Below are 21,133 nucleotides of genomic sequence, written 5' to 3'. Positions count from 1 at the left end.
TGTGCAGTGGCACCGGTTAGTCACGGTAATTGAGGTAATATGTACATGTAGGTAGAGTTAGTGACAATATAATAAACAGAGAGTAGCAGCAGCGTAAAAGAGGGGTGTGGGTATCCCTTTGGTTAGCTGTTATGAAGCCTTTTGGGCCTAGACTTGGCGCTCTGGTACTCCGCCGCACAGAGAAGTCTTTTACAATTTTTAGGACCTTCCTCTGATCTATGGTACCATTTATTGTTACATAGTCTATCCACGAGAGATTATAAAAATGTGAACACTCTCAAACTGCCTCTCCTGATGTATAAAGACACTACCCTACTTTGTCTGTTCACCTGTCTGTATGTTTGTCTGTCACACCTCACATGTGTCTCTGTGACTCTCTGAGGGAGGCAACATTAAACCCAGAGCACTTCCTCCCGATCCTTTCCTCCCGTCACTCTCCTTTTTGAGAATGACCTCTTTCCAAGCAGTTTTTATCCTCTCTGCAAACAGTGCCTTTCAGCACCAGCTAGGGAGCATTCAAAAAACACAGCTCCCCAAAGCCCAGTGCAATTGCCCCGGTATTGTCCACACATCCGCTGCTCTGAGAATGGAGGGAGAACGGAGGGAGGGAGGGGGAGGAAGACGAGTTGCGAACACTCCACATGCTGCGTCTGAAATATGACAGGCAGCTCTACACACAACTCACTGTAAACTAGAGTGTTTCCGTATTTTTTGTATTTTTTTTTTACCGAATGTTACGAACTGCAACAGATGTGAAGTTAACAGAGAGGGAATAAGATTGGATTGTGGTGTTGAGAATTTCCTCTAAATGTCTGACAACAGAGGTGGCATTGGGGAATTTTGGTCCCAAAACGCTTTCTTTTTAGAGTGTGCAATGTCTATTAAATGGGTAAATTGTAAATTGAAATACTAGCTCTGCATATTTGCGAGTCAAAATGTAGTGCTGAGTTTCAGAACCAGCTCTATCCTTAAATGCAGTACACCAGGTTTTGAGCTCAGAAGCTGCCCTGCTCCACACTTGAAAACAGCGATTGTTTCATAGTGTTAAAATATTCTGATAAAGCCAAGTTCATCTTAGAATATATCACTGTGCTACCAACTCAATGACACTTCAAAAGCACAGTTTGGCTCCAGTTCCTGTTGTTTTCAGAGGAGAGGTGGATAGTGAGACTCCTAGGAGGTGATAGAATATACATGTCTCCTCTCATATCACCACACTGCTACGGCTAAAGCCAGGATATCAGACTCCAAAATGTCCTGACCACCACATCATTAATCACACTGTTACATTTGGCTTTGAGTAATTACCCTCTGTGAGATACTTCTTCACACACACGCACACGCACATACACACTGCATGACAGCACAAACACACACACACACACACACACACACACACACACACACACACACACACACACACACACACACACACACACACACACACACACACACACACACACACACACACAAAAAGAGACTCACATACAGATATATAGTAATAATCACACATACATTACTTATGCAGCATACATTCATACTTACACACTAGCACATACAGTAGAGAAACACATTTGCATATGCATTTGTACCAGCAAATACTCATACTTTTCTTACACATACGCACTCTAGCTCACGCATACATACTCCCACACGCAGGGAATTTCAAGGGTACACCATGCAGTAGAGGGCTGTGTTTAGGAGGTGTTGGACAGGTCATGGAGCCCTCCTGCTCGGGGAGGGGGTCAGTAAGTCTGGGCCTGATGAAATCCTCCACCTGTCCTCATTCATCAAGCCCACAACACATATTAATTATCCCACACCTTCAGCCTAACAGCAGAGGACAGACGCTCACCCCAACTCCCCGCTCTCCGCTCCCATAGAACACAGGCCCTCACTCACATACTAGGCTAATGTACGCTTTAAATACAGCTGCAGTACTACTATACTGATCTGAGGCCTTGGGAGTATGTCGCTGTCCTAATATGGACACCGTACAGAATGACTGTAATATGTATAATAATACGCCATTTAGAAGACACTTTTATTCAAAATGAATTACAGTCATGTGTGCATACATTTTTTGTATGAGTGGACCCAGTGGGAATCGAACCCACAATCCTTGGCGACGCAATTGCCATGCTCTACGAACTGAACCACACAGGACGGTAGTACTCCAAAGCTGTGATGTTTGTATAGTAAGTCAAACTGCAAGTTATTGCTACTGCCTTATGACAAGCTGTCTTGAAAGGCATTTACTCTCATTCTCAAGATTTTTCCCCTGAACTCCGTCCTTAATTGGGAGTGGATCATTAGTGTGTTAAGACATGTTTTTTTAAACCATATTACATATTACAGTGAGACAGAGAAAGTCGTGCATCCATGCAGCGAGGGCTCTTTGAAGCACATGACAAGATAAAAGTCCTCCAAATGACCGTGCTTGGGCTTCAATGGTTGGGTGGCGACAAGTAACCCCCTCGCTCCGAAACCCCCCCTCCCTCCTAATCAGCCCATTCCCATATCTCCCATTTTGTCTTGCCACAAGTCAGATGCAGAGCACCGACTCACTGGGAAAAGATTGGTCAATTAGGACGGCCACAAAGATAAAAGTCCCATTATCTGAGCAGTGGCGGCCATACGTTGATCCAATTAATGAGGGCTTTTCAACAGTGACGAGGGCCGGACAGAGAGGGACCACTCCTCCCTGCCTGGAGCGAACAGAAGAACAGAAAGAATGATCAATTATCTATGGAGTTGGAGGAAGCACGGTGACTTAGACAGTTAATTGATCTTCATTACCTTAATTATGGCTGCAATGTGGAGCGGAGAGCTGAAAAACACTGTTGAATGATTCCGTCAGAAGCTATACCCTTTTAAGTGATCTGCCGACCTTGAAACTAGCAGTGAAACTGCAGTCTGTGTCAAAGTGAGCCTAAATAAGTGAGGTGTGTGTGTGTGTGTGTGTGTGTGTGTGTGTGTGTGTGTGTGTGTGTGTGTGTGTGTGTGTGTGTGTGTGTGTGTGTGTGTGTGTGTGTGTGTGTGTGTGTGTGTGTGTGTGTGTATATACATACATACGTGCACATGCGCGTGTATGCAGATAACAAAAACATCTAAATTTATCAAAATGTTCACAACGCTTTCCTCGTTAAACTCGAAAACTCAACCATACACTCCATCCCACCATCTCCTTGTGAGTATAAATGTATGTGATCGGATCACTCATATCCTCCCAGCACACGGTTCACTGCACAGCCTGTGTGCTTCTCTCTGTCCTTGTGTTTGAATAAACAACATTCGAGATGGCAGCGTCTGTACAATATGTGTCATAAAGCTGCCACCCTGCTCTCTTTATGTCCCGACCCTCTGTTCCCCAGGGAGGGGGTTGTGGGAACGTTGTGGTGACAGGTCAGTGACACTCCTGGCACCCCTGTCCCGCTCCACTCACTCCTCAAGATGCCTGTCCCCATGCCCCCCCGGCCCTGTAAATGTACATGAGACGAGATCCATTTCTTCAGGATACCATGCTTTTAGCAGGGCTAAGTGTATGCATAACCTGTCAGCTGAGACTGTGACACATTGTCTTATGTTGTATTTGTTCAGAGGGATTTTAGGGTAAGCTTTAGGATGACCCTTAAAGGGAAAGATATATTTTGGAATACATGTGTTTTGTTGTTCAACCACTTAAAGAGAAACTTCAAAATGTTTCAACTTCATATTCATCATCTCCAGAACCACCCCCAACATCAACATATGTGAAAATGGTTTCTAAGTTTTGTAGTAAAAAATATATAGAGAGTGTTTCCAATGATGTCAGTTGTGTGCATCATGTGATTTGAACCAATCATGAGTAGGCATTGCCTACTAATTGCCTTCTAATTGTCTACTAATTGGTTGATGATGTTGGGGTGGTGCTGGAGATGATGAATATGAATATGAAGTTGAAACATTTTGAAGTTTCCCTTTAAGAGGTTGAAAAATGAAGCACACTTATTCAAAATGCATCTACCACAACTTCACACCGTAGTATGTAGCTTATAGTGCAATAGTAACAGAGTAATAATAGTAACCCTCTGTGAGAAAAGGACTAATTACATCTTGAATCCAAACAAACGGGAAATTGTCCTTAAAGTGAGTGTAATAAGGTCTTGCTGTGTGGGCAAGTGAGGGGTTAATGTGATTTGAAGTCTAACAAGATGTAAACGGATATAAGATCAATCGGTTGGCTGAAACTGAGATGCAATTGAATACATTTGGAAATGTGTAAATGAACCTTGTGCTTCCCAGTGAAATTGACTTCACCTAACAAGCTTCTACCAGCTATAATGAAACTGTTAAGATGGATTTTATTCACTTATAACGGCAAAGCTGATTATTTTAGATTGCTTCTTGTTTTAGTGTGTATTTTAGAATGGGTGTGTATGTATTGCTGATGTGCATGCATGCATCTGTCTGCGTGTGCATTTGTACGCACGCGTGTTTGTGCATGTGTGTTTTATTGTGTGTGCGTGCCTTCGTATGTACGTGCGCGCGTGTGTGTGTGTGTGTGGCGCATCATAGCCCCTCACAGCGAGCAAAAAAATGTTTGTCCTCACGCCAATATCGAGTTTCTGCTCACTCAGAGGAGGCATCAAATAATTTAAGATAATGTGTCTGTGTAGCCCCAGCCCACGCATTCTAACACCCAAGCCTAATCCCTCCAATAACCTTTGAGGACAAGGGCTTTGCTGTAATTCACCACCTAAATTCATAAACACGCACTGTGTGCGGAGGCTAAACTTTTGTGCAAATCCCACCTGAAACTGCACTCTGCACAAAACCACAGATAGACGTTTTTACTCAGTACTCTGCAGTGCAAGGACTGCTCTCTCTCTCTCTCTCTCTCTCTCTCTCTCTCTCTCTCTCTCTCTCTCTCTCTCACTCTCTCGCTCTCTCTCTCTCTCTAAATAATTTCTACCAGGATCAAGTGAGGGGAAATTTGAATGACTTCATGGAGTTGCTGCTCTCGTTCAGTTTACTCTCAGAATAAGCTCAAGCTTGGTTTCCACATATGTTTTCAATATGTTTGCAAAAGCACACGGAAATACAGGCACAGCTACTGTTGTGCAAGTACAAAAGGCATGTGTACAAAAATGTGTACAAAAAGCACAATAGTAGGTGACTTAAAAAATGGCAAAGAGATATTGAGCATCACCACGGTTGGGACAGAACTGGTCTAAAACAAATGGTTGCACCTTGTATTATTAGTTGCACTCTATCTGAGGGAACACACAGTACCTTGGTTTTGTCATACAGGGCGTGGTTGTCAAGACACATCCCCCTCTCCTTGCTGGCAAACCTCCTCAGATCTCTCTCAAACTGCTGTGGAAGAATGTAATCACAATTCATATCTCTTCTTATCCTTTTTCATTTAATTTATCTCCCTTTTCTGCCACCCTCGGGTTACTTTATTCCTCAACAGTAAGACATCTGCCATATTAGATCAGTTCCTGGGATTTAGCTATGTATTCATTCATAGCTGCGGGAAGATGTTTTGGGGGTGGGGGTGCTGCAATTTTTATAGCCGCTACAGACGGCTATATCAGTCCACTCATGCAGGACTAGAAAAGGAACAGTACGCTAATTTTGTGAATTTCTATTGCATTTTTATTATTACTTTTTTAAAATGTAGATTTGTTTTTAATTCAGATTTTTCAGGGGGTAATGCAGCACCCTCAGCACCCCTACTTCCCATTGCTATGTATGTATTTCTCATCATCAATGTTTTCTTTTTGGTTATTGACTACTCTGTCGAGCGCTATGTGAATTGGATTTAAAAAAAAATTCAAATAGTATTTTTCCTTATTCAAACATGTCCTGAGAGCAGCTCTGCCTCGAGAGCAGAAACAAATGTGAATCGTTGCCCTCAGAACAAAATTGAATAAGGAAATCTCCACCAAGCTTGTTTTTGTTATGGTTTCAGTCAATGGAGGAATGAATGTGGATGTCTTGGCATCCACATTAATTTCACATTAATTTAATCCATGCCTACCCTGGAGCCGGTCCAGCCCAGGAGGGCAAAGGCATAGCGGTCAACAGGTGGGGCCACCAGGTCCACCCGTACGGCCCTCCAGCCCCTGCTCTCCCCTGGGTCCTTCTGCAGCCCTCCATCCCCCTCCACCTGTCCCTCCTCCAGCCTCAGGATCAGGAAGCACTTCTCAAAGTGGTCCATGGCCTCGAACCTGCGACTAGGCAGCTTGCTCATGTCAAAGGTGGAGCCCTGGTGCTCACAGTATAGCAGAATGCCCTTGTGAGGAGATAATATTAATAATTGTGGACATAGAGGCACTGTTATATAATAAAATAAATATTGACATTCTAAATGTAATATAGATATTGACATTGTACATTTTATGCTGCTACTGTACTTCAGTGCCTGATGTATTTTATTATGAATATTGAGTTGTGAATTTGCACATTTCTATATAGCCTCGCAGTAGAAGCATATCATTATGCAAATATCAAAGTAAAAATTGCCTGAAAATCAAGCAAGTTTAATCACAGGGCTGTTAGGTAAGCCAAGTAACATGAAACATCTGGAACCATTAGAAACAGATGTCTAGAACTGCCACCAGTTTATGGTCTGCCACTGAGTTAAATAAGCCAACTGTGAGATCCCAACTAAAAAACAACCTTCCAAATCCCGAACAATAGGGGGCCAGTCTGACTCACTGGCACACGGTTCCACTTCATGGAAAATAAAAACACTCCCAAGTAAGACATCCCTTTTAAGCAGAAAGAAAGTAATGTAGACAAGGAGAGAGAGAGAGAGAGAGAGAGAGAGAGAGAGAGAGAACGAATTGGGTGAGATACTAGAGAAAGAGAGAGAGAGTGGGAGATATAGAAAGAAAGATGGTTGGGGGATGAAAACAGAGAAGAAAGAGATATATACGGAGAGATACGGTTGGATAAGAGAAAAGGGAGAGCGGGAGCTGAGTAGATAAGATGAGATGGGGGACAGATAGTGGCGAGTAGGCAGTAGCAGGAAGAGGATTGATTTCCTCTGGGCTTTGGCCCGGGTGGTTTATGTAGCTTCCCCAGTCCAGGAGCGCTAAGGAGATTAACATTACAAATTGTCAATTTAATTCCAGCTCCCACAGTAATTGTGGGGATGCTGTGTTCCTCTTGCTGCCCATAAATCTGCCAGGCTCTTCTTAAAACGGCAATCAGCAGTAGAAATAATAACAAAGCGGCCTCCCCACCCCTTGTTTGGTAAAAAGCTGAGGGATGAGGCTGGATAAATTGAACCACTCTCAAATTCATAGACAGAGCTATGAATTCAAGCATTGACCATCCATGAAATCAAAATTATAGTTTACCCATGTTTTGAGGCATATATCCTTGCTGTAGTGTTTGTTTACATTTTCTTTGATTACAAACATTAGAGTAATACAATCTTATATTTTGGGTTCTGATGGGGAAGGACAATTGAACTAAGCTCATGAGGCATTTATAAGCTATATTCTTTAAGAATCAATGGGTACATGTTATTGGATGCAACTGCTGATTGCCCCTTTAAAGAGCAATGATGGCAGGAGAAAGTGCAGCTCTAACCACTCCTCCTGTCCAACCAAGACACTGAGGTCAATCAAGAGACAAACACTACTGAGCCGGTACTTTCCGAACTTGTTTGACTGCGTTGCCCTACTTCATCAAAAAGAAACAGCGTTTCCCAGAGGGCATTGGGAGAGGAGATGACGACTGAGTCATTAACTGATGACATTGGAGGGACATTTACATTTTGGTCATTTAGCAGAGGCTCTGCCCCTCGTCCCTTACACCTCTGCTCCCCTTATTAGCTTCAGGCGCCAATCAGCTTGTCGTCAGAACCAAGAACCAACCATTCACTTCCCACTAGGATAGGAACAGATTAGAAATCCTCCAACTCTTTCACATACTGAATACATGATTGTTCACACTACAAACATCCTCACTACCTACATTCCACATAGATTATGAAGCAAAAGCAGCTGTAATATGACTTAAATACTGATTAAAAACAATCTTACATCAAAATGTATAGCCTAGGCAATTTCCTGTCACAAGTCGGTTGATAAAGAGAAAACATACATATTTTAAAATGCTTTAATATAGGCCACTTATTCATACACCACTAGATATTTCTGTCCCTTTCTGGCTGTACATTTCCTTCCTTTTGAGCTTTGAATCACTAAGGATGCCTTGAGCCAAAGGATTAATGAGTAGGCAACAGTTTTACAGACCATTAAGTGTCTGAACACGGGGGCCCTTCATTTAATGAAGCCTCCGGCCACACACGCACAAATCCACCGTTAAAAAAGGGGACGTCTTAAAAGTTTCCGTCTCAGCAGCGCTGAGGGCTGTTTAGCGCAACGCAGAGCTGTAATCATCTCCTACACAGCAGGTAATGTCAGCAAGCATCCCAAAGTAAGCTTATTTCACCATAACTGTTTACAGAGGGAATTACAGAGGCGGACGTGTTGCAGGGAGTTCATCTTTGAAGGAAGTTAAGCTGTGCCTTTCGGAGAGAAAAAACAACAACACAAACGCAATTGATGTAATTCTGTGGTTTGTCAAATGTGATCTAAAAGGTCAGCATTTTTTCTTATTTGATTATTTATTTGGTTTCGTACTTTTCAAGTGTGTGACAAACAGCTGACAAGCAGGCTGCCACCATGGCCACATGCCCCAGAGGACAAAGCGAGAGGCGGTCACGGCGATGACAGGACACGGGCTGCTGTGATCTAATGTCATATTCGCTCTGACTCAGAGCGAGAGACTTCAAACCCTCCCTTCAAACCCCAGATTAGCGTGTGTTAGCAGGCTGTGTTTGAACTGTGTTTTCCTTTGATTCAGAGCTTTACCGGAACGGTCCAGTCTGATTGCTGAAATTAAAGTGAATAATCTTTTAAAGTCTGTATGTGTGTGTTTGTGTGGGGGGAGGGATGTGTGTGAGTGTCAGCGTGTGCGTGCGTGTTCATCCAATGTCAGTAAAAGTTTTAAAAAAATCAGCTGCAGTTCTCTTTTAGGCAACACAACATCCTTAGCAAATGGAGACATAAGGTTAGGTTTAAGGTTTGGGATAGGGCTAAAACAGAAAAACAAAAGTTACAAAATGATTAACTTTTGTACTAGGATTGAACCCTCAATGCTTGATGCCATAGCTTGCGGTTTAAGCTCATCCTCAACCTCTTCCCCATTGCGCTAGCTTGTTGCGAGCCTACTAGATGGTAACAGGCACTCGTGTTGCCCCTAGTGGACATTTGGAAATTGTCATGCAAACAACATGCCACGCCAAGCCATAACTTCACCATTCTAAATATAGCGGGACAGTGAATAAATTACTGCCGACTGGGCTGCGTCGATTGTGATTTTATTAAACCCAAAAATGTCTCTGACTTTCCAATAACCTCAGTATCATTGTGATGGTGATCGGTCATCTCATTGAATGGGTTATTCAACCAGAAGGCAAATCTACCATACATACAGGTCCTAACCTCACAGCTTACAGTTTACGTGACTCAAATCCCATAACATAACTAATTCATGCAGCCTCTGGTCCAATATATCCATAATCATATAATATCATTACATCAGTACTCAATTTAGCCAGTTAGCAACGAGCAAGCAGCAGGCAGGTGGCCTTCCGATACGATTCCGGTGTGCCGACAGCAGACTTGCTCACCGGCCTTACTGGTGGGGCGCCCGCTTTTAGATGCAAATCAACCCACCAGAGATGCAAATCTCGTCATAAGCGGCAAACTTTGCTCACCCGCTGGTGGTAGGACATAATAGCCTTCTGTGTTAGGAAGGCGAAAAATAGCAAGCGTGTACTACCATGGCAATTAATCTACAACCACCATCCGGACAGTTAGAGCAGATGATTAGTGTATGGGGGATGAGGCATCGCTCTCTCACGTTCTCTGTTGCTATTACCAGGGCAAATAGCTGCATCTCATCCGTCTACTATAGAAAAGTCTGGCTGATCTTGCTCTTGCCCCCAAGTTATACTTTCATAACCAACAGAAAAAATGATGAAGCCCCTTTTAACAAGGACATTTCCAGATATATGTATTTTTACCTCCCCCGGGCTAAAGTAGAAAAAATGGCCATGATATTCGGCCTCGGCAAAGAGTCAAAGACATGTGGCCCCCGGAGGACCAGATCACAGATGACAAGGTTACACGACTTAGAGTCAACCTCTGCTACCTCCACTTAATCACGGTCTCTGGTGTTCCCTTCCCTGTGGACTCGTCACATTCTTCCGCCGTGCCAAGGGACCCATTATGGGAAGTTCCTTTCCACCCTCCCCTCTCTTCTCCTCACCCAACGGTGGGAAGAACCAGCAGTAACCATCAGCAAGTTTTGTAGACCTGTGTGTGTGTGTGTGTGTGTGTGTGTGTGTGTGTGTGTGTGTGTGTGTGTGTGTGTGTGTGTGTGTGTGTGTGTGTGTGTGTGTGTGTGTGTGTGTGTGTATATATATATATAACAGGGCACACGTTAGCATAGGAGGTAATTATCAACAGGATGACCTTCTGAAGCAAATGAAGGCTGGGGGCGGATGGAAGTGGTGGAAGGAGGGAGGGAGATGTATTTTTAAACACAGGCAGCGATGACAAAGAGAGGCCTGCAGCAAGACCCGCAGCCCTGCTCTTCATCAAACACTCCTCTCTTTTTAGCCTCTCCAACGCGACATCCATTGAGGAGGGATGACTGTCTCAGCCCACCCCATCTCTTTCTCCCTCCCTCCCTCCCTCCCTCCCTCCCTCCCTCCCTCCCTCCCTCCCTCCCTCCCTCCCTCCCTCCCTCCCTCCCTCCCTCCCTCCCTCTCACTGTCTCACTTCTCTCTCTCTCTCAAACTGTATAAACTAAGGCCAAATTGTAATAATTTTCCTTGACCAAGGCCCTCGATATTGGTGTGAATGTGATTTTATTGCCTCCTTACGTGTCAACTCATATGCACTTGGCTCTGTAATCATCCTCTCCTCCAATCATTTTCTCCATCTCCACACAGTAGGTCACTAACCCAATTCGCCTTGGCCCTCTCGTCTTCTCCTCTGCTCTTATTACCCTCAAGTCTACAAACAGGGGATAAACTTTCATAATCTTTGTCTATTGTACTTTGTGATCATTATTTTCATCCTTTTTCTGAAAATTCGGTGTCTGAAAAATAATGATTTCCCTTATGTTTAAGAGGGTTAGGCACATCATTCTCTGTCATTGCGGTAGTTTGCGTGCACTAGGATGGTGGGGGGGAGGAATCACAATTTCCATACCTTGTGGGAGACAAAACATTTGTTCTTTGTCAGCACTGCTATCAAGGGTTTTACTCTCTTTTCAACTGTTAGTTTGATGTCTTGACATTTCAAGGATGCAAGGAAGTAGAATTGACCTTTATAATAAAACAGACTCTAAGGTAGATTCAACCTTTACCGTAACTCCACACTCCAACCTTTACTGAAGTGAAACCCGAAACTCCACTCGATGTCTTAAAACCGTTGAGGTTGCCATAATCCAAACATCACTGTGCTGAGCTTTTTTTTTTACTATTGATCTTGGTAAAGAGTGACTAACCACTCTGTAACCTTCTATCTCTAGGTGAGGAGAGGAGACAGATATTTATTTTTGTACTGTATATCGTGTATAATTGCTATAATTTTTGATTACCTTGAGATTTTTATGTACGCAGTAGTACACAAACTTACCTGGTCTCTAAGTCTGTCGATCACACGAAGCAGTAGCCCCTCTTCTTTTCCCATCACAGGCATGGTCAACAGGAAGTCCACATCGTGCCCGTACTCCTTCCCCCTGTGGGACAGAAAGTGACTTAAAGACGTCCTCCATCGATTTAAAAAACATTTTTTACTGTTGAAAAGCGATATCCAAAGTATAAATACAGTAAAGTACACAAACTAAAGGCTAAAAAAATATGTTTTGAGCAAATAGTGTTATTTAGGCACAACTGTAAGGGCATTCAAAGCGTTTTTCTGTTTGGGATTGGGTGATGTCATCAGCCTCCCCTGTCCGTGATGTCATCAGCCCCCCCCCCCCCCTTCCTTGAGGAAAAATAGAGGCCCAATAGAGAACAAAAAGAGGAACCTTTTGTCTCCTAGTTTCTATTGGAAAGCAGACTGAACCAGGTTCCTCTAGGACTTTTCCTGTGCTTAACTCTATTCCGTTTATTTTAACCATAAAGACACTCCCTTGTCCTTGACAATGACAAGCATACTCCTAACATGATGCAGCTACCACCATGTTTGAAAATATGAAGAGTGTCAGGGATGTGTTGTGTTGGATTTGCCCCAAATATAATGCTTTGTATTCAGGACATAAAGCAAATTTCTTCACCACATTTTTTTGCAGTTTTACTTTAGTACCTTATTGCATGTTTTGGAATATATATTTTTTCAGTATAGTCTTCTTTCTTTTCACTGTAATTTATGTTAGTATTGTGGAGTAACTACTATGTTGTTGATCCATCCTCAGCTATCTCCTATCACAGTCATTAAACTGTGTAACTGTTTACATTGGTCTCAGGCAACTGAGTTAAGAAGGACACCTGTATCTTTATACTGCTGACTGGGTGTGAAAGGGATAGTCAATGTCTGCTTTTTTATTTTTTACCCATCTACCAACAGGTACCCTTCTTTGTGAGGCACTGGAAAGCCTCCCTGGTCTTTGTGGTTGAATACGTGTCTGAAATTCAATGCTCGACTGAGGGACCTTACAGATAATTGTATGTGTGGGGTACAGACATGAAGTAGTCATTCCAAAATCAAAGCAAAATATATTTATCACATGTGCCGAATACAACAGGTGTAGACCTTACAGTGAAATGCTTACTTACAAGCCCTTAATGAACAATGCATGTTTAAGAAAAATACCTTAAAAAAGGAAGAAATAAAAGTAACAAATAATTAAAGAGCAGCAGGTACACACCTGTGGGACAGGTACAGGATGGTAACAATAATTACACTAGGAATTACACTAGGAACGCACAATCCCTCTATCAGTGCTCAGACTGTCTGCAATAGGCTGAGAGAGGCTGGACTGAGGGCCTGTAGGCCTCTTGTAAGGCAGGTCCTCACCAGACATCACCGGCATCAACGTCGCCTATGGGCACAAACCCACCGTCGCTGGACCAGACCGGACTGGCAAAAGTGCTCTTCACTGACGAGTCGTGGTGTTGCCTCATTAGGGGTGATGGTCGGATTCACGTTTATCGTCGAAGGAATGAGCGTTACACCGAGGCCTGTACTCTGGAGCGGGATCGATTTGGAGGTGGAGGGTCCGTCATGGTCTGGGGCGGTGTGTCACAGCATCATCGGACTGAGCTTGTTGTCATTGCAGGCAATATCAACGCTGTACGTTACAGAGAAGACATCCTCCTCCCTCATGTGGTACCCTTCCTGCAGGCTCATCCTGACATGACCCTCCAGCATGACAATGCCACCAGCCATACTGCTCATTCTGTGCGTGATTTCCTGCAAGACAGGAATGTCAGTGTTCTGCCATGGCCAGCGAAGAGCCCGGATCTCAATCCCATTGTGCATGTCTGGGACCTGTTGGATCAGAGGGTGAGGGCTAGGGCCATTCCCCCCAGAAAAGTCCGGGAACTTGCAGGTGCCTTGGTGGAAGAGTGGGGTAACATCTCACAGCAAGAACTGGAAAATCTAGTGCAGTCCATGAGGAGGAGATGCACTGCAGTACTTAATGCAGCTGGTGGCCACACCAGATACTGACTGTTACTTATGATTTTGACCCCCCCCTTTGTTCAGGGACACATTATTCAATTTCTGTTAGTCACGTCTGTGAAACTTGTTCAGTTTATGTCTCAGTTGTTGAATGTTGTTGTTCATACAAAAATTTACACATGTTAAGTTTGCTGAAAATAAACGCAGTTGACAGCGAGAGGACGTTTCTGTTTTTGCTGAGTCTATGTACATGTAGGTAGAGTTATTAAAGTGGCTATGCATAGATAATAACAGAGAGTAGCAGCAGTATAAGGGGGGGAGGGCAATTCAAATAGTCTGGGTAGCCATTTGATTAGATGTTCAGGAGTCATATGGCTTGGGGGTAGGAGCTGGTTAAAAGCCTCTTGGACCTAGACTTGGCGCGCCGGAACCACTTGCCGTGCGGTAGCAGAGAGAACAGTCTATGACTAGGGTGGCTGGAGACTTTGACCATTTTTAGGGCCCTCCTCTGACACCGCCTGGTATAGAGGTCCTGGATGGCAGGATGCTTGGCCTCAGTGATGTACTGGGCCATACGCACTACCCTCTGTTGTGCCTTGTGGTCGGAGGCCGAGCAGTTGCCATACCAGGCAGTGATGCAACGAGTCAGAATGCTCTCGATGGTGCAGCTGTAGAACCTTCTGAGGATCTGAGGACCCATGCCAAATCTCCTGAGGGGGAATAGGTTTTGTTGTGCCCTCTTCACAACTGTCTTGGTGTGCTTGGACCATGATAGTTTGTTGGTGATGTGGATGCCAAGGAACTTGAAGCTCTCAACCTGCTCCACTACAGCCCATCGATGAGAATGGGGCGTGCTTGGTCCTCCTTTTCCTGTAGGTCACAATCATCTCCTTTGTCTTGATCATATTGAGGGAGAGATTGTTGTCCTTGCACCACACTGCCAGGTCTCTGACCTCCTCCCTATAGGCTGTCTCATTGTTGTCAGTGATCAGGCCTACCACTGTTGTGTCATCAGCAAACTTAATGATGGTGTTGGAGTCGTGCATGGCCGTGCAGTCATGAGTGAACAGGGAGTACAGAAGGGGACTGACCACGCACCCCTGAGGGGCCCCCATGTTGAGGATCAGCGTGGCGGATGTGTTGTTACCTACCCTTACCACCTGGGGGCGGCCTGTCAGGAAGTCAAGGATCCAGTTGCAGAGGGAGGTGTTTAGTCCCAGTGTCCTTAGCTTAGTAATGAGCTTTGAAGGCACTATGGTGTTGAATGCTGAGCTGTAGTCAATGAATAGCATTCTAACATAGGTGTTCCTTTTGTCCAGGTGGGAAAGGGCAGTGTGGAGTGAAATAGAGATTGCGTCATCTGTGGATCTGTTGGGGTGGTATGCAAATTGGAGTGGGTCTAGGGTTTCTTGGATAATGGTGTTGATGTGAGTCATGAACAGCCTTTCAAAGAACTTCATGGCTACAGACGTGAGAGCTACGGGTCGGTAGTCATTTAGGCAGGTTACCTTAGTGTTCTTGGGCACAGGGACTATGGTGGTCTGCTTGAAACATGTTGGTATTACAGACTCAGACAAGGAGAGGTTGAAAATGTCAGTGAAGACACTTGCCAGTTGGTCAGCGCATGCTCAGAGTACACGTCCTGGTAATCTGTCTGGCCCTGCGGCCTTGTGAATGTTGACCTGTTTAAAGGTCTCTTGGCTGCGGAGTTCATGATCACACAGTCGTCCAGAACAACTGATGCTCTCAGGCATGTTTCAGTGTTGCTTGCCTTGAAGCGAGCACAGAAGTGATTTAGCTCGTCTAGTAGGCTCGTGTCACTGGGCAGCTCTCGGCTGTGCTTCCCTTTGTAGTCTGTAATAGTTTGCAGGCCCTGCCACATCCGACAAGCATCGGAGCCGGTGTAGTATGATTTGATCTTAATCGTGAGTTGGCGCTTTGCCTGTTTGATGGTTCATCGAAGGGAATAGCGGGATTTCTTATAAGCTTCCGGGTTCCGGGCACTCCTTGAAAGCGGCAGCTCTACCCTTTAGCTCAGTGCGGATGTTGCCTGTAATCCATGGCTTCTGGGTATGTACGTTCAGTCACTGTGGGGATGACATCATCGATGCACTTATTAATTAAGCCAGTGACTGATGTGGTGTACTCATCAATGCCACCGGAAGAATCCTGTAACATATTCCAGTCTGTGCTAGCAAAACAGTCCTGTAGCTTAGCATCTGCTTCATCTGACCACTTTTTTACTGACCGAGTCACTGGTGTTTCCTGCTTAAACGTTTGCTTGTAAGCAGAAATCAGGAGGAAATAATTATGGTCAGATTTGCCAAATGGAGGGTAAGGGAGAGCTTTGTATGCGTCTCTGTGTGTGGAGTAAAGGTGGTCTAGAGTTTTTTCCTTCTGGTTGCACATTTAACATGCTGGTAGAAATTAAGTAAAATGGATTTTGGCCACTAGGAGCACCGCCACTTGATGAACATTTTCCTGTTTGCTTATAGCCGTATACAGCTCATTGAGTGTGGTCTTACTGTCAGCATAAGTTTGTGGTGGTAAATAGACAGCTACGAAGAATATGGATGCAAACTCTCTTGGTAGATAGTGTGGTCTACAGTTTATCATGAGATACTCTACGTCAGGCGAGTAAAACCTTGAGACTTCCTCAGATATTGTGCACCAGCTGTTGTTTACAAATATACATAGACCGTCATCCCCTTGTCTTACCAGAGGCTGCTGTTCTATCCTGCCGGTACAGTGTATAACCCATCAGATGTATGTTATTAGTGTAGTCATTCAGCCACGACTCGGTGAAACATAAGATATTACAGTTTTCAATGTCCCGTGCTTTTAGGTCGTCCATTTTATTATCTAGCAATTGTACGTTGGCCAATAGTACCGATGGCAAAGGCAGATTAGCCAGTCGTCGCCTGATCTTCACAAGGCACTCCAATCTCCTTCCGTGAAACTTCCGTAACTTTCTCCTGCGAATGACGGGGATGAGGGCCTGTTTGGGTGTCTGGAGTAAATCCCTCTTGTCCGACTCATTAAAGAAAAATTCTTCATCCAATTCAAAGTGAGTAATCGCTGTTCTGATGTCCAGAAGCTATTTTCAGTCATAAGAGATGGTAGCAGCAACATTATGTACAAAATAAGTTACAAATAACGTGAAAAAACAATCAAAATAACACGGTTGATTAAGAGCCCATAAAACGTCAGCCATCCTCTCTGGCACCATTATTACAAATCATGTTAAACACTATTATTGGACACAGAGTGAGTCCATGCAACTTATTATGTACTCCTGCCAAAACAAAGGGGTTGAATACTTATTGACTCAAAACATTTCTGCTTTTCATTTTAATTAATAAACATTTCAAAAATCATGGTTCTACTTTGATATTATGGGGTATTGTGCGTAGGCCAGTGACAAAACATCTCAATTTTATCCATTCTAAATTCAGGCTGTAATACAACAAAATGTGGAAAAGTCAAGGGGTGTGAATACTTTCTGAAGCCACTATATGTCATGACATACTGGTAAATCAGTTGTTAAATGAGATGAAAAGGAGACTAGAGAGCCACTTTAAGACTATTGTCACCAGTCAGTGAAAGCAGGAAATAATTAAAGGAGAATTGTCACCCGTTACATAGCAGCCTGACCATTAGGAGCAGGGAGCCTTTCAACAAGCTCTCACAGTCTCACAGCAGAATTAGACGTTCATCCATGTTTCTCAAAATGTAGAAGTTCAAACCTCAAATTTTGTAGTGTTTAAGGTTACGTTTCGGCATTTACAAATTAAAATTAAGGTTAGGGTTAAGTTTAGGCATTAACTCTGAATTCCTATTGTTAGGAATTAACTTTGAATGATTAAGGTAAGGGTTAAGGTTTGGGATAGGCTCAAATCAAAAACGTTAAAAAATACATTCTATCGCTGGATTCAAACATGCAACCTCTCAAACCAAGGGCAGATGCTTTTGACAATCTGCCATTCCCGTCCACAACCCCCTAGCTAAACCTTAACCTACTTGAAGGTAACAGCTCTCACTGTTGCCCTAGTGGTCGGTTTCTACGTCATCTCCCGACGTCCTCAGACATGGATGGACGTCGAATACTGACTTGTATCACGGGTGACCTGCCTTGCCTATTAATTGGCTTTGACTTTTTTTATTATTCAAACAAGCAATTTGTGCTGTGTAATGAAGTTCAAAAGCTCTCTTTTTGTTGCCTCGGTTGTCAGAAAAAGCCTTCACTTTTATGAGAATCATCATTTTCGACTTGTAATAAAGAGCACTCGTACTGAGCATGGCTGCCTCTCAATGTCAGCAGAAATGTGGGCAGTGAACAGATAGACAGACATAAGTGAATAGAATTTTTTTAATTGTAAGGCTATTTAATAGATTAATGGGTATACGTGTCGTATCTGACATGTACCGAAGCTTTGATACGTATCTCACACAGATGTGCCCTTGAATGCCAGATGAGCTGAGTGAAATATGTCGATTCCTATTAGGGCAACCTTAGCAAACTGTTTCTGAACCAAAAGGCCTGAAGACCTTATTCAACCAACCAATCGGAGAAGAGATCTGGAGGCCTCCATTCTTCTGCTAGGATTTGATTTTAATTGGAATCATCTTCCCTGAGAGGATGATCTACGGAGCATGTCCAAATCATGAACATTTCCAAATCATGGGAACCCACCCGCTCAACTAGATTCTCAGGCTCAGATGACATCAACAGTGTAGCTTTTCCACTAGACATAACAGGAGCAAAGAGAACAATGCGCTGTATCAGCACCATGGTCAGAGCGCGCCACAGAGTGTGTGTTTGAGGGTAGAGGGGCTATGGAAAGCCACTGGGCGCTTAGGCTACGTGAATAACGTGCTAGGCTACGTGAAATACGAGATACACTTCCACATGTCATTTTTGATTTATAAGATTTATAAGGACAGGGTCAAGTTTACGGTTGAAGCTGCTTCACTCAACTCTGCCTCGCCCAACCACCAGTAGTTTAGATAGCTTCTTAGCTAGCTGTAAAAGGCATTAGTGTTATTAGCCTATTTAGCTCTAACCAGTTAATCTGCCACTGCCACAATGGATATCACAAATAAAACCACCCATCCACATGCAATACCCCATACCGACAAAGTGAAAAAATCTACATTTATTGAAAATGAAATATAGAAATATCTAATTTATACAAGTATTCACACCCCTAAGTTACAACTTTGTATTAGCACCTTTGGCAGCGATTGCAGCTGTCTTCATGGGTAAATCTGTAAGAGCTTTTCACACCTGGATTGTGCAACATTTGCCCATTATTCTTTTCAAAATTATATATTGTGGCCTATATTCATTGCCAAATAGGCTTTGCTTTACTGTGTAGGGTGCTGTCCATTGTGCTGATACAGAGCAACGGAGATGGGTTACAGATTTCACGCCAGCACTCAAGGTCTCAGAGTCTCTGCATTTGAACGTTATGTTTATTGTGGTATAGCGTGATATAAGCAGAATTCAATATAATTCCAATGCAAGCACCCCCCAAAATTGTGCCCCCCTCACCGATTTCAACTGCCCCTTTAGTCACTTTATCCTGGCGCAGGGTCTGGTTGGCCCTCAAAGGTTATAGCGAAGTTATTCCTGATTGTGATCCCATAGGTATTGTACAGAGGAGCAGCATGCCCCCACAGAACCTGGGCTAAGGTGGCTCTATATTACCCTGCTGGTGTCAGCCCAGGGCACTGAGGCAAACCACAAGATTATTTCAGTTCCTGATCGCCCCGTTTTGATCAACAGGTGCCCAAAATCATGCAGTCATAAATGTCCATCTCACAGTTAACAACACAGCTGAACAAGAACAAAATGGCCCCTGTGTCTTAAAGCTCTGGTCGCGGCAAGGAACCTAGTTTGATCTTGTGCGCTGCCGCCACCTCCGCCATCTGAATTTTCAGAGCGACAAAGCAGCAGGGCAACAAAGGGAGAAAAAGGAGAGGAAAAACAGAGGGCAGAAGTCTGCAGCAAAAGGTCATTGTTTCTAATTCAGTGGGCGAGGAATTAGACAACAGCCATTTAGAGCTCAACAAGGCATGCTAATGCTTCTCTAGCTCAGCTGTAGCACAGCAGGGAAGTATACCTTGCAGACACAGTTTCTTGCTCACATGTTTAGTCTGACTGAAGAAAAAGTAGCAATGGTCATCGAAATTGTTAAAAGGTTTGGAAAACAATTCTAATAAATGCAACAGCTGGAAAATGGATGAAGATACTTCAAACGCTTATAATTCTTATAATCCATCAGATATTGACTGAATTACAGCACATAAAACTTTTTCAGGGATTTTTCAAATTGCACTTTTATTTTCGTAGAATGCACTCATATACATTTTCTTATTGTATAAGGTATTTAATAAATATGTTTTGTGTTAAAATAAAGAAAAGTATGTGCCGAATTTGCATAAATACACAGGTTGTATTTGCATATACAAATATAGTAATATTAAGGGATGGAACATGTGCAACCACCAAACACTTGCTTGGTCTACCCTTCCAGGACTCACCTGCGCTGTCTAGACTGCCTCATTAATTGTTGTCGCGTTTGTCACGTCCTGACCATAGAGAGCTTGTATTTTTCTATGGTAGAGTAGGTCAGGGCGTGACTGGGGGGTTTTGTCTAGTTGATTTATTTCTGTTTGGTTCTAGTTTCTTTTTTCTATGTTGGGTTTTTTGTCTAGTTAAAAATTTCTATGTTGTGTTCTAGGATCTTTTTTCTAGGTTGGGGTTTTTGTATGATTCCCAATTAGAGGCAGCTGGTCATCGTTGTCTCTAATTGGGGTTCATGTTTATGTTGTTATTTTTCCCCACTAGTGTTTGTGGGAGATTATTTTGAGTTAGTGTATGTTTCACCGCTTCGTCACGGTTTGTTGTTGCTTTGTTTATTGTATGTTTTGCATAGTTTCACAGATAAATATGTGGAACGATACACACGCTGCGCCTTGGTCTCGTTCATACGACAGCGTTCTCTTGCATAATTCAACAAGTGTATCAATAGCAGGGAACCCTTAAATAAAAAGTGTACATGCTTGGCTCTAGATTACATCTAAACTTTACACCTGCAAGATCAGACATAATGTCAAAATAGAGAGCAATAGTAATGGCGTCTTTTCGTAGTCACTAACTCCGACATGGTTCGTTGGACAAAGCCTATGGAAAAATGGAGTTCATCGGAGTTAAAAGCCAAAAATCAGGTCTGTGGTAAACACAGGCATAGATCTTAACGTTTTGTTCTATGAGATTATCTTCGTCAGCTAACATCACCTTTGGTGAATTTTAAAGCATTTATGTAATAAAAAAGCACAAAGTACATAGGCTTCATAATTCATAAAGGTCATGTTAACTGACATATTATCTCATAGAACAAAACAAGATCTCCTAAACC

General features: G+C 43.3%; 1 protein-coding gene across 1 annotated transcript in view; it reads right to left on the bottom strand.

Annotated features, from left to right (window-relative positions):
* LOC106576788 (DNA nucleotidylexotransferase) overlaps positions 1–21,133 on the bottom strand; it is a 172,898-nt gene that overhangs the window by 31,389 nt on the left and 120,376 nt on the right. Inside the window, exons 8-10 of the mRNA XM_014154191.2 lie at positions 11,721–11,823; positions 6,029–6,283; positions 5,275–5,358 (exon numbers count right to left, since the gene is read on the bottom strand). Of these exons, the coding sequence (XP_014009666.1) occupies positions 5,275–5,358; positions 6,029–6,283; positions 11,721–11,823 (442 nt within the window). The remainder of the gene's footprint in view (positions 1–5,274; positions 5,359–6,028; positions 6,284–11,720; positions 11,824–21,133) is intronic.

The sequence above is a fragment of the Salmo salar genome, chromosome ssa18 (assembly GCF_905237065.1).
Source record: "Salmo salar chromosome ssa18, Ssal_v3.1, whole genome shotgun sequence".
NCBI classification, from domain to species: Eukaryota; Metazoa; Chordata; class Actinopteri; order Salmoniformes; family Salmonidae; genus Salmo; species Salmo salar.
The sequence above is the reverse complement of the archived record's forward strand: the minus strand, read 5'-3'. Positions and strand labels throughout refer to the sequence as shown.